General features: G+C 42.0%; 1 protein-coding gene across 1 annotated transcript; it reads right to left on the bottom strand.

Moving 5' to 3' along the window:
- Positions 1-830: 830 nt before the first annotated feature.
- LOC124138019 (cell wall protein DAN4-like) lies at positions 831-7,057 on the bottom strand. The gene is made up of 4 exons (XM_048397357.1): positions 6,910-7,057; positions 5,743-5,960; positions 2,525-3,268; positions 831-1,145 (listed from the first exon to the last, which is right to left on the bottom strand). Exons 1-4 carry the CDS (start codon positions 7,053-7,055, stop codon positions 868-870), a joined length of 1,386 nt encoding a protein of 461 aa, XP_048253314.1. The 5' UTR covers positions 7,056-7,057; the 3' UTR covers positions 831-867.
- Positions 7,058-14,113: the final 7,056 nt, after the last annotated feature.

The following is a 14,113-nucleotide window of genomic DNA, read 5'->3' as shown; positions in this document are numbered from 1 at the left end:
CTTTGACACTGAATGATACCTGTTCTGAGGCATCGATGAAGGCATTACGGGGATTTTTAGGGTCGTTACTGTCCCTTATAAGGATATGGGTGAATGTTGTTTCTACACCGGAATCCCAACGGGAACTTCACAAGAAACTGATACCAATACATTTCGAATGTTAATAAGAAAAGCCCCACTTATACATTCTGGGAATCCCTCACTGGTCATCATGTGAGTGAGTGAGGTTTTACGCCGCTTTTAGCAATATTCCAGCAATATCACGGCGGGGACACCAGAAATGGGCTTCACATATTGTACCCATGTCGGGAATCGAACCCGGGTCTAAGGCGTGACGAGCGAACGCTTTATAACCACTAGGCTACCCGACCGCCCATGGTCAATATGTGACGCTGTGAAGGCCTTAAACATGGACATTGTGGATAAATGAATTATCACTATTGTAAGGGTTTCTTATTCCGCCGATTGAAAAAAACCGATTCAAAAGAAAAAAAATCTCAAAATATTTGACATATACTGAAATGCACCACCTTTCAAGTTTAGAATTGTCCAAGTAAAAAATAGGTTCACACTAAATTTTCAGTCATAAAATCCGTAAACCCCACTGAAATGTCTCGCTTACGTTTCTTTTGGAACCGCTACGGGTTCATCTGTTTTCACTCACATTGACGACTGATAGGAGTACACACACACACACACACACACACACACACACACACACACACACACACACACAGAGTACACACACACATTACAACACTTCTAGGCTTCGACCCAGCGGCACGCCTGTCCATGCTAAAGTTTATGATGTATGACATCCGGTACGATCGCCCTCACTACCGCGAAGGGGAAATTTCCATGCTCCGTTTACATTTGTTCGTCATGTTCTCGACTCATGAACACCTTGGAGAGATCCGCCACCAGGAAGACGAGCACGAGGAGAAGCAGGAGGGTGACCCCCGACATCCCCAGGGACCGGGCTGAGGGGCGATCATCGTCAGAGCTCTCATGTTTGCGACGAAACGCCGAGAGGCTGCGTTTGTCCAAGAGAAGGCTTTGAAGAAGGTCGTCAAAAGATCGTAGACTTCCGGTATTGTTAACGTAGAGACACAGGCAGCCGCATACGACGTTCGCATGTGACGTCACTAAAACAGACGACAGAGGTTATTGAATTTGAAAAATTAACTTGTTTGTTTGTTGTTTAACCCCGCATTCAGCAATAGTCCTGCTATATTACGGCGGTCTGTAAATAATTGAGCCTGGACCAGACAATCCAGTGATTGACATCATGAGCATCGATCCACGAAATTGGGATACGATGACATGCATCAACCAAGTCAGCGATTCCGTAAGTCGCCTCTTACGAAAAGCATAGTCGCCTTTCACAGGAAGGATGGGTTGCTGAAGACCTATTCTACCCCGGATTTTCACGGGTCGAAAACGTTAATTAATTATCTTTGACATCACAGCATATCCTTAACGGAACGTGAACCTAATTGCCTGTCACTGTCCTATTAGGCTCGTCATGAAGTAGCACATACTAGCAGGAACACGTCTTCCGAATGCAAATCATCAAATATGAACATTGATTGTTATTCAGGTTTCTATTTGTACAACGAGGCCTCTTTTGAACCTAATCTCCGTGGTCTAGTGGTAGAGCGTCCGCACGGAGAGCGGAAGGTCTGGGATTCGATCTCCGACCACGTCATACCAAGACACGTTAAAAGACGCTCGGCATTAAGTGGCTAAAACAAGGATTGGTCAGCTCGGAGTAAATTAATGTGTATGAGTGGGGTATTCATGTTAAACTGAGGCATGGTATCTCAGTGAGCTAGCACTATAAATCGGCAGCAGTCGGACTAGCACAAGCAGCCACACAGCCACACACACAGAGACAGACAGACAGGCAGAGACAGACAGACAGACAGACAGACACACACACACACACACACACACACACACACACACTGACACATTGACACACCCACACCCACGCTCCCACCCATTGACACACACACTGACACGCCCACGACCCCCACTACCATCCCCCCTGGCACACACACACACGCTCCCACCCACTGACACACACACACACTGACACACCCACACTGACACACACATTTCACTTCACCTATTCTATGCCTCGCTATGCTCCACGGTATGCATCCATCAAGTTAATCCCATCATGGACGGACTTCATATAAAATATACTCCTTGTAATAGGACTTAATGAGTAGGTCTTCTATGTCGGTATTCGCAATGATCCAGCCATAACAATTTTTAAGGCAGGAAGACATGAGAAATGGGCTTCACACATTGTACACATGCTGATGTTTTTTCGCCGCTTTTAGCAACATGCGTAAAGCCCACTTCTGGTGTCCCCCACCGTGATAGTGCTGAAATATGGCTAAAGATGGCGTAAAGCAATACCCACGCACTCACTCACTCACCCACTGCATATCAAAAGGTCGGTCAGCATTTCGCCAGACATATTTTAACACGAATAACGCAAAACTAATCGTACCATTTTCTTTTGGAGCAGCTGGAGATGCAGTAAGAACAGTTGTCGTGGTCGTAGCAGTCTTGGACCTGGAGGAGGAAGTGTGGGGAGATGTTGATCGGGTAGATGGGGATGCGGTACTGGTTCCGGCAGCAATGTTTGGCGCGCCAGAAACTGTTCTGTCCACAGTGCTAGTGCCAGAAGTGGGACTGATTGTAGTGATTGTGCCAGAAGTAGAACTGACTATTGTGCTAGTGCCAGAAGTGGGACTGACTGTAGTGATTGTGCCAGAAGTGGAACTGACTATTGTGCTAGTGCCAGAAGTGGGACTGACTGTAGTGATTGTGCCAGAAGTGGAACTGGCTGTAGTGCTAGTGCCAGAAGTGGGACTGATTGTAGTGATTGTGCCAGAAGTGGAACTGACTGTAGTGCTAGTGTCAGGAATGGAACTGACTGTAGTGCTAGTGTGAGGTGTTGAAGTCACATTGGTGCGTGTGCCAGCAGTGGAACTGATTGTAGTGATTGTGCTAGGAGTGGAACTGATTGTAGTGATTGTGCTAGGAGTGGAACTGACTTTAGTGCTTGTGTCAGAAGTTGGACTGACTTTAGTGCGTGTGCCAGGAGTGGTAGTGAAAGTTGCGCTGGTGCCACTGTCTAAAGACGTAGTAGATGTAGGAGCAGCAGCTGCTGCTGCTGTCCATTCTGGACACGTGAGCAAAGGAACATCGGCGTCGTTTTTTTCAAAATTGTCCACTTTCACTTTTCTAACTGAAAGAGAATAAAAGCTTGTACAGGTTTACATTAATATACATGATGAACAAAACTACGGAGCTGATATAATGGAAAGAACCGATTTAACATAACCCCCACATGCAAGTTGCTCCAAGATAACCAGTGACTGGGCAGTTTCATGACCGACCGAATCACGGTGGAGTCACAACATCGCGGTGTAGAGTTACGCCCCTTTGTCCAGCCAGGATCGAATCCCAGTGTGCACCATACCCGTGCCGGTGGAATTCACCAAAGTGGTAAAAGCCTAAGACCTGCATCACATGACATAATAAGAAAAAAACTTACAGTTGAAACATCTTCGTAATCCAAATGTATGGTCTTTCTGAGATACGATGTCGTTGTCGCAAAAATAGGGATTTGAACCAAATTTCAATTCGCACCTCTCGTCGTGGAATTTATACGCCCAACACACATTGCTGCCATCTACTTCTATATCACATCGATCCTCACAGTCTCTTCTACTTTCGGCCACCACGTCCCTGCTGGGAACGTCCAAACTGCATGTCTGTTCTTCTTTCAATTCGTACGTGCAATTACCTATATGATAAAGTAATCAGAGCGGTTCGGTCAGGTCAGTGTATTACAGTTGAGTACATGTCAGTGGTTGATAGCGTGAGCACCGTTCTGCCCTAATTCTGTACATTATGACCCTCAAACAGGCAAGTCCTAATCCGATCGTTCATAGTAGGACCTTAAGGTAGGCAAACTGCAAGATGTCAAACATTTATGGATAACAACTTGTTTAATTTACTGTAATGGCGACGTTTCGGTATAGATCATTATACCGTTGTCATGCAAGACAGTATAATGAACGGGGCGGTCGGGTAGCCTAGTGGTTCAAGCGTTCGCTCGTCTCGCCGGAGACCCGGGTTTGATTCCCGACAAAAGCGGCGTAAAACCAAACTCACTCACTCACTCACTGAATAATGAACTTGGTACAGAATATATATAGTAGGTGGAGGATTAACAGTAACAACAATTGCACACATGAGTGGGATAACATAGGTACAAGTGTTGACAACAAAGGGATTATACTATCACAACATGATGGTCAGAGAACACATAGGTGGAAGCCAATGGGACATGAAGCCAATTAAACAGGATAAGTGATTATTGCTTGATGAGTTCATAGTAGGCGGATGGGATAAAAAATGAGAGAGATTAACATGAGTAGATTAAATAATAATAACAACAGAAGGATAATACGGTAACAACATGATGGACTGTTGTTATTAGTTAAACTACTAATGTTAATCTCTCTCATATATGCATTTGTTGTTACTGTTAATCCTCCACCTACCATGTTTATTCTGTACCATGTAGTTTTAAATGTTGGTCAATGCAAAATATAATCATATTATAATGTACCTTGTTCCATAACGGCAGACTGAATGATATATATTGAACTATGAAAGAAGCATATAGCGTAACATAATTGTGGCACATATACTCTTCCATACCACAGTGATGGTTGGTACTTGAATAATGTGAACTGCCGGGGAAACGAAAGTATACACTTGAAAATTGGATTTGACCAAGAACTTGACCAAAAACGTTACTGGGCTGAAAACAGTCGCCGAAACACTGAAAAGGTAAGGTCCAAAACACAACTATCGTACCTGTATCACATACATCACCATCGAAAAATCATTTCTTGTTTATGTACACTCTCTCTAGCACGGCAAATATTAATAATTTCTGTGTATAAGGATCACCAGTCGTGATATATCAGAGATAAAATATTCTTTTTATAATACACGAAGGAGCAAAAGAAAGTATACCCCTCAGTTGATTTCGTCACGTTTGATTTTCAGTTGAAAATGTCGTAAGCTGGCGATATCATATCCCCAAAATGAAATGTACTGGCGCTTAGTCAACAATCAAAGACTACTTCCACATGTTTAATTATTTTTATTATAATTTGTTTAAAACTTCTATAAATTAAAATCAAATCCCATAATACACATTACATACATCATACACATGGGTTTTCTTCGACATCGTATCTGTGAAAATCAATAAAAAAAAAAATTTCGGCGCAAATTTACAATATTTCAAACATAGTAGGGATCATGTGGTGGAAATTCATTTCTAACCTTTTCAATCTTCATCGAATCAGTTTATTGTTACTTACTTACTTACTTATATTGGAGATTTTACGTGCGCTTTCCGGCTGTGAGCGTATGTCGCACACGGGGTTCATTGTTTCACAGATTACTGTTTTATAAACTGTTGTAGAAATGAGTGATGGTTTAACAGACATAATTCAATTTAAAACAGTTCTTTCAATTTTCCATGACGTAAAAAACAAACTTGGTATATTTTCTTTTGCCCCTTTATTTATGTATTATTATATGTCAAAAACTCAAATACTGTTCAGAGCGGCGTAAAATCCAGCTCACTTGATATCATGTACGAATAAGACATAAAGGACCATGAGACGCTCATACCTTGAGATTTGGCACAAAGGATAGGTAGATTGTTCTTGCAACTTGCCGTGTGCCATGTGAGCACTTTTTCTGACAATAGCACACAGAGTTTATTGTTTGTTGATAACGGTTTTGTGTTCCAGTTGATCCAATCAGACTGCAGTGGTTGACAATTCGACCAATAGTAATCATCTGTCTCTTTAAGACCCTGATCATGCAAGCCGATCCACATATCGCTTCTGTTTCAGAAAGGAAAAATGATTTTATTCGTAATAACCTTTCAGAACAAATTGCCTACTTGCACGATTTTTTTGTAAATGTAATTGTGCATAGTTTATCTTACATTCAGTGATCAGGGAACAATTAATCCCTTTTTGGGTGTGTATTGTAGTGCTTGTTTATCTTACATTCAAGGGTCAATGACGATATTCAGGGGTCAAAGCGTTGCTATTGTTGGTGTGTCAAGATGCATTGTAGTGCTACTTGTATCCTACATTCAAGGGTCAATGACGATATTCAGGGGTCAAAGGGATGCTATTGTGGGTGTGTCAAGATGCATTGTAGTGCTACTTGTATCCTACATTCAAGGGTCAATGACGATATTCACGGGTCAAGGGTTGCTATTGTTGGTGTGTTCAAATGAATTGTAGTGCTACTTGTATCCTACATTCAAGGGTCAATGACTATATTCAGGGGTCAAAGCGTTGCTGTTGTGGACGTGTCGCGATGCATTTTAGTGCTACTTGTATCCTACATTCAAGGGTCAATGACAATATTCACGGGTCAAGGGTTGCTATTGTGGGTGTGTTCAAATGAATTGTAGTGCTACTTGTATCCTACATTCAAGGGTCAATGACTATATTCAGGGGTCAAGGCGTTGCTGTTGTGGACGTGTCGCGATGCATTGTAGTGCTACTTGTATCCTACATTCAAGGGTCAATGACGATATTCAGGGGTCAAAGGGTTGGTGTTGTGGGTGTGTCTAGATGCATTGTAGTTCTACTTGTATCCTACATTCAAGGGTCCATGACTATATTCAGGGGTCAAAGATTTGCTACTGTGAGTGTGTCCAGAAGTATTCTAGTACTACGTGAATCCTACATTCATGGATCATAGAGTTGCATGGATACGACACATATCCTTTATATGTTACCAAAACATGTAATCAACATCGTTCTCCCCACTTACCGGAACTCTAACACTGAGTCCATCTGCACTAAAGCGTTCTGTGTGGTTTCATCCATGATGTTGAGAAGGCTTCCGTATTCCTTCGCACACACCTCCAAGCCCGTGTTCCAAGAGTACGCGTCCTCAGTCAAGGTCAAGGTCGTCATGGTCATGCTTGGAGCTGACGAGTTCAAGAAATGGTGTCGGTAAAAGTCTTACAGGACGGAAAAAATATACATCATTGACTGGAAGTGCTGAGATGCTCGAGTTTTCCTTCGTACGAGACAAACAGGGATTGGGATGTTTGTGAGAGGCAGAATATGTACCTGTCACTGCTACAAGACATACACAAAGAGCAGGGCAAAAGAAAGTACAGTAAACTAAGCTTATAACGAACTCAAATGGAGCATTAATTCCAGTTCGTTATAACCGTAGTTCGTTATTATCGCTTATACGGTATATATACAGCAAATGGCCGGGACAAAAAAAAACCCAGTTCGTTATACCCGTCAGTTCGTTATAAGCATGTTCGTTATAAACGTAGTTTACTGTATACACGCATGTTTGATGGTGGCTAAAATGAAATGAACAAAAATGTTTATTCGATGGTGATGTATTGGATATAGGTATCGCAGCTGTTTTGGAACTTCAGTTTACAGTGTTTAGCAACTGTTTTCAGCCAAGCAACATTTTGATAACGTTTGTAATTGTTTGGTCAAATCCAATTTTCAAGCGTACATTTTCTTTTGCCTGTCAGTTTATTTTATAAAAGAACATGTTCAGTTCAACTTCTAAGTAATAGTCTATCAAACAAAACATTACATTATGTCATAGAACCTTTTGGACAACCAAGAGGAGGACTTTTACGAAACTGGGATAAACCCCCTCCAACATCGTTTGCAAACAGTATCAGTGTGGAAGAGAATTAGGTTAAAAATATATAATTATAATGTCTTTAGGTCCAGTCATACACTGTGAGGTGAGGAGAGGTGAAATTGGGTTTAACGTCGCGTCCAAGATTATTGCACTTACATAGCGACGTGCATGCACGTGTGTGTGTTTGTGTGGCTGCTTGTACTAGTCCGGACTGATGCCGATCTATAGTGCTAGTTCACTGAGATACCATGCCGCAGTTTAACATGAATACCCCACTCAGACACAGTATACTGACTCCGAGCCGACCAGTCCTTGTTTTAGCCCCTTAATGCCGAGCGCCAGACAGGGTAACAACAAGTACCATCTTTTAACGTCTTTTGGTATGACGCGGCCGGGTATCGAACCCCGGACCTTCCGCTCTCCGGCCGGACGCTCTACCACTAGACCACGGAGGCGGCTCATACAATGTGAGGCTCAATCAACCCTCGTACTGTGCTTGTCACGTTCTTGTTCGATAACATGACGGTTTTGATTGTCATTCCATGTGTTACATAATTTTGTTGCTTAATTCATGTCTTTGAGAGCCAGTCTGAGAGTATACGTTACATGAATATAATACATGATTTAAGTATATACAGTAAACTACGTTTATAACGAACACGCATATAGCGAACTGACGGATGTAACGAACTGGTTATTTTTGGTTCCGGCCATTTGCTGTATAGATGCCGTGTAAGCGATTATAACGAACTACGGTTATAACGAACTAGAAGTAATGCTCCATTTGAGTTCGTTATAACCGTAGTTTACTGTACTCGAAAAAGTCCACATGTTCCTGTGGTTACAAGGCCAATAGTTACCTGCAGAGGCATGTCCTGGGCACAGGCATATGTGGAGCACGACCTGCAAAGTAAAGTAGGAAATACTCAACGCCAAGGATAAACTGCATACATTATGTACATTAGCGACAGTTTAGGGGAGTATGGTGGTGGTGTGGTGCTGGGAGTTTTGTTAGATATAATGTTTATCGGTCACTACTTAAAAACATACTGTTTTGTTGTTTGAAAGGAGGAAACAAACACTTCTTTTTCTGGAACAAAATATATTTTGAAATCACAGCGCGCACCAGGATGATAGGGCCCCTAACGGTAACAGTATTCCAGTATACAACCAAGTTGTTGACGTCACATGGCTCCAAATAAATAGAACACAGTTTGTCACACCACATACCCCGTTTTACAGTTTTCTGCATACCACATATCCCGAATATCACTTGTGCGAAGTGCAGCATACCATACGCGATGTGTTGCATACCATATTCACCACGTGATGCAGACAACATGTACGATGTACTGCCTACCACATTTTCAAAATAAACGACACACTGCATAACCCCATATACAGGACGTACTACATAACACATACACCACATGTACGACAAGGTGCACAGCACATATACGACACACTGCACACCACATATACGACACACTGCACACCACATACACGACACACTACACACCACATATACGACACACTGCACACCACATACACGACACACTACATACCAGATATACGACACACTGCACACCACATACACGACACACTACACAACACATATACGACACACTGCACACCACATATACGACACACTGCACACCACATATACGACAGGCTGTACACCACTTATACGACACACTACACACCACATATACGACACACTGCACACCACATATACGACACACTGCACACCACATATACGACACACTGCACACCACATATACGACACATTGCACACCACATATACGACACACTGTACACCACATATACGACACACTGCACACCACATATACGACACACTGTACACCACTTATACGACACACTACACACCACATATACGACACACTACACACCACATACATGACACACTGCACACCACATATACGACACACTGCACACCACATATACGACACACTGCACACCACATATACGACACACTACACACCACATACATGACACACTGCACACCACATATACGACACACTGCACACCACATATACGACACACTGCACACCACATATACGACAAACTGCACACCACATACACGACACACTGCACACCACATATACGACACACTACACACCACATATACGACACACTGCACACCACATACATGACACACTGCACACCACATACATGACACACTGCACACCACATATACGACACACTGCACACCACATACACGACACACTGCACACCACATATACGACACACTACACACCACATATACGACACACTGCACACCACATACATGACACACTGCACACCACATACACGACACACTGCACACCACATATACGACACACTGCACACCACATACACGACACACTGCACACCACATACACGACACGCTGCACACCACATATACGACACACGACACACCACATACACGACACACCGCACACTACATACACGACACACTGCACACCACATATGCGACACACTGCACACCACATACACGACACACTTCACACCACATATACGACACACCGCACACCACATACACGACACACTGCACACCACATACACGACACACTGCACACCACATATACAACATACGCCCATGTCAGCTGTATCAGGGCAGCCTGTATGTGGACTAGGCAAACCAATGGTCACCTAATTTTGTAGCCTTAGCAAAAGACACCCCTCCACCTCCACCTCCAAACCCCACCCACCCCCCACCCCCACCCCCCTTTTCGGGCCGTCTGGTATCTAAGTAAAGTGATGTTGATGTTAATAATTGGATGATTTATAGAAACATGAGCTCAAAGTAAAGTGGGTGAGTGAGTATAATGTACCTCACCTTTAGCAATATTTCACCATGGATGGGCTAACAAATTGTGCCAATATGGGAAGTCAGACCCGAGCCTTTGGGGTGAAGAGCGAACGCTTTAACCACTCAGCTACCCCACCTATAAACTGTTTCAATCTAACTGAGGCATTATTGTACTATACTGACAAAGGAGCTTTGAACGAGGCTGCTGCTATCTATAAAAAACTTTTTCAATTTTTTCTTTAATTCTTGGCTTAGTAGTTTCGAAGCAGATTATCGTATAGTTTTCGTTAATTTTAGAGGACAACACACTTGATTTTCACTGTTGTTCCAAAAACACCCCTTTGGTGTCATGTGTGACTTTAGCTGCGGAATTGAAGGTATGTACATGTACAGGACCCGGTTCCCCAAAGCGAGCGTAGCACCATGACAGTCGTAAGTCTATGTTACGTATGGGAGTTAAGATCACCTCATCGCTACGATCACTTTGTAGAACGGACCCTAGTCACTGATACAAATACACGCTACTTCGGTTTTTTTTTCGTGACATCTAACACCTTTACATCGTTAAAAACGATACACCAGAACTCCATGTAGTCATGCTATGTCAAAATGTCAACAAGACTATCTGCCGAATCAGATTTCACAGGGCATGAGAAGCAAAATAGTGTTCTACTGATAGCCTCCGCCACTCACAACTTTCGCAAAAAAGGTAATGTTTTTTGTTGTTGTCCATCACACACGGCAATACTTATGCTATACGACGCCGGCCTGTAAACAATCCATGTCTGGACCAGACAATACAGTGATCAGTATCATGAACAATGATCCACATCGTCGGTTTTCGACGCGGCAGGGTAGAATAGGTCTTCAGGAACCCATGCTTGCCAAAAAGGCGACTGTGTTAGTCGTAAGAGGCGACTTACGGGATCGGGTGATCAGGCTCGCTGACTTGGTTGATGCATGTCATCGTATCCCAATTGCGTGGATCGATGCTCATGATGTCAATCACTGGATTGTCTGATCTAGACTCGATTATTTACAGACCTCCGTCACATAAAACTGGAATATTGCTGAATGCGGCGTTAAACAACAAACCCAAAATTGGTTTTCGACGCCAGGCTGTCAACCAAGTGACCAACCTCGACCACCCGGTCCATTAAGGTTAGTGCCAATATGGAGGTCTAAAAACTCCCCTCAAAGGTCATAATATGGGATAGCATCATATTTAGTAACTTCATCTGAATGTCTACCATAGTATTTTGGGAATGACTCGACCAGGCCTTTCATTATGAAACCTTGATTGAAAAGTTTTGGCGTAAGAAAAATGTACCTTTCCAATGTCTACCATAGTAGTTTGGGAATGACTCGACCAGACCTTTGATTGTGAAACCTAGATTGAAAAGCTTTGACGTAAGAAAAATGTACCTTTCCAATGTCTACCATAGTATTTTGGGAATGACTCGACCAGGCCTTTGATTATGAAACCTTGATTGAAAAGCTTTGATGTAAGAAAAATGTACCTTTCCAATGTCTACCATAGTATTTTGGGAATGACTCGACCAGGCCTTTGACTATGAAACCTTGATTGAAAAGCTTTGATGTAAGAAAAATGTACCTTTCCAATGTCTACCATAGTAGTTTTGGAATGACTCGACCAGGCCTTTGATTATGAAACCTTGATTGAAAAGCTTTGATGTAAGAAAAATGTACCTTTCCAATGTCTACCATAGTAGTTTTGGAATGACTCGACCAGGCCTTTGACTATGAAACCTTGATTGAAAAGCTTTGATGTAAGAAAAATGTACCTTTCCAATGTCTACCATAGTAGTTTTGGAATGACTCGACCAGGCCTTTGATTATGAAACCTTGATTGAAAAGCTTTGATGTAAGAAAAATGTACCTTTCCAATGTCTACCATAGTAGTTTTGGAATGACTCGACCAGGCCTTTGATTATGAAACCTTGATTGAAAAACATTGACGTACGAAAAATGTACCTTTCCAATGTCTACCATAGTATTTTGGGAATGACTCGACCAGGCCTTTGATTATGAAACCTTGATTGAAAAGCTTTGATGTAAGAAAAGTGTACCTTTCCAATGTCTACTATAGTATTTTAGGAATGACTCGACCAGGCCTTTGATTGTGAAACCTTGATTGAAAAGCTTTGACGTAAGAAAAATGTACCTTTCCAATGTCTACCATAGTATTTTGGGAATGACTCGACCAGGCCTTTGATTATGAAACCTTGATTGAAAAGCTTTGATGTAAGAAAAATGTACCTTTCCAATGTCTACCATAGTATTTTGGGAATGACTCGACCAGGCCTTTGACTATGAAACCTTGATTGAAAAGCTTTGATGTAAGAAAAATGTACCTTTCCAATGTCTACCATAGTAGTTTTGGAATGACTCGACCAGGCCTTTGATTATGAAACCTTGATTGAAAAGCTTTGATGTAAGAAAAATGTACCTTTCCAATGTCTACCATAGTAGTTTTGGAATGACTCGACCAGGCCTTTGACTATGAAACCTTGATTGAAAAGCTTTGATGTAAGAAAAATGTACCTTTCCAATGTCTACCATAGTAGTTTTGGAATGACTCGACCAGGCCTTTGATTATGAAACCTTGATTGAAAAGCTTTGATGTAAGAAAAATGTACCTTTCCAATGTCTACCATAGTAGTTTTGGAATGACTCGACCAGGCCTTTGATTATGAAACCTTGATTGAAAAACATTGACGTACGAAAAATGTACCTTTCCAATGTCTACCATAGTATTTTGGGAATGACTCGACCAGGCCTTTGATTATGAAACCTTGATTGAAAAGCTTTGATGTAAGAAAAGTGTACCTTTCCAATGTCTACTATAGTATTTTAGGAATGACTCGACCAGGCCTTTGATTGTGAAACCTTGATTGAAAAGCTTTGACGTAAGAAAAATGTACCTTTCCAATGTCTACCATAGTATTTTGGGAATGACTCGACCAGGCCTTTGATTATGAAACCTTGATTGAAAAGCTTTGATGTAAGAAAAATGTACCTTTCCAATGTCTACCTTAGTATTTAGGGAATGACTCGACCAGGCCTTTGATTATGAAACCTTGATTGAAAAGCTTTGACGTAAGAAAAATGTACCTTTCCAAGATTAAAAAAAAATGAAAAAAGAACGTCAACTAGCCTTGCGTTGTTTAAATAGTCAGAATCATCCACATTGAAGCTGGTGTTGTCCACTTACCATCAGGGTATGAGGCACGATCGTGCAGCAAGAAGACGTCCCCAACCAGTCCATCTTATTGCCGTTTTCAAATGTACTGAATCTCTCTGCTCTGCGTCTTCACTCAGTATTGAATTTGTCATCAAGCGATGATCAGTCTTTTCAAATTCATTTTTATCGATCTTTACGTTTATATAATACCTGTAAAACACTAATCAACATCCGATAAAACAATGTATATCGTTTATACACCCTGTCACGCAGAGCGAACGATCCTGATTTGGATTTTGACGACTACACTT

This window comes from Haliotis rufescens, unplaced genomic scaffold (genome assembly GCF_023055435.1).
Source record: "Haliotis rufescens isolate VD_foot unplaced genomic scaffold, xgHalRufe1.0.p SCAF_17, whole genome shotgun sequence".
Lineage (NCBI taxonomy): Eukaryota > Metazoa > Mollusca > Gastropoda > Lepetellida > Haliotidae > Haliotis > Haliotis rufescens.
This window is presented reverse-complemented; position numbering and strand designations above follow the sequence as displayed.

Excerpts from the sequence above, each read along its gene's own strand:
- LOC124138019 (XM_048397357.1), bottom strand. The coding sequence starts at position 7,055 with ATGACGACCTTGACCTTGACTGAGGACGCGTACTCTTGGAACACGGGC. Across the intron at positions 3,269-5,742 it reads CCTTTGTGCCAAATCTCAAG|TTAGAAAAGTGAAAGTGGAC; the intron begins GTATGAGCGTCT and ends ATTCTCTTTCAG. Across the intron at positions 1,146-2,524 it reads AGCTGCTCCAAAAGAAAATG|TGACGTCACATGCGAACGTC; the intron begins GTACGATTAGTT and ends CGTCTGTTTTAG.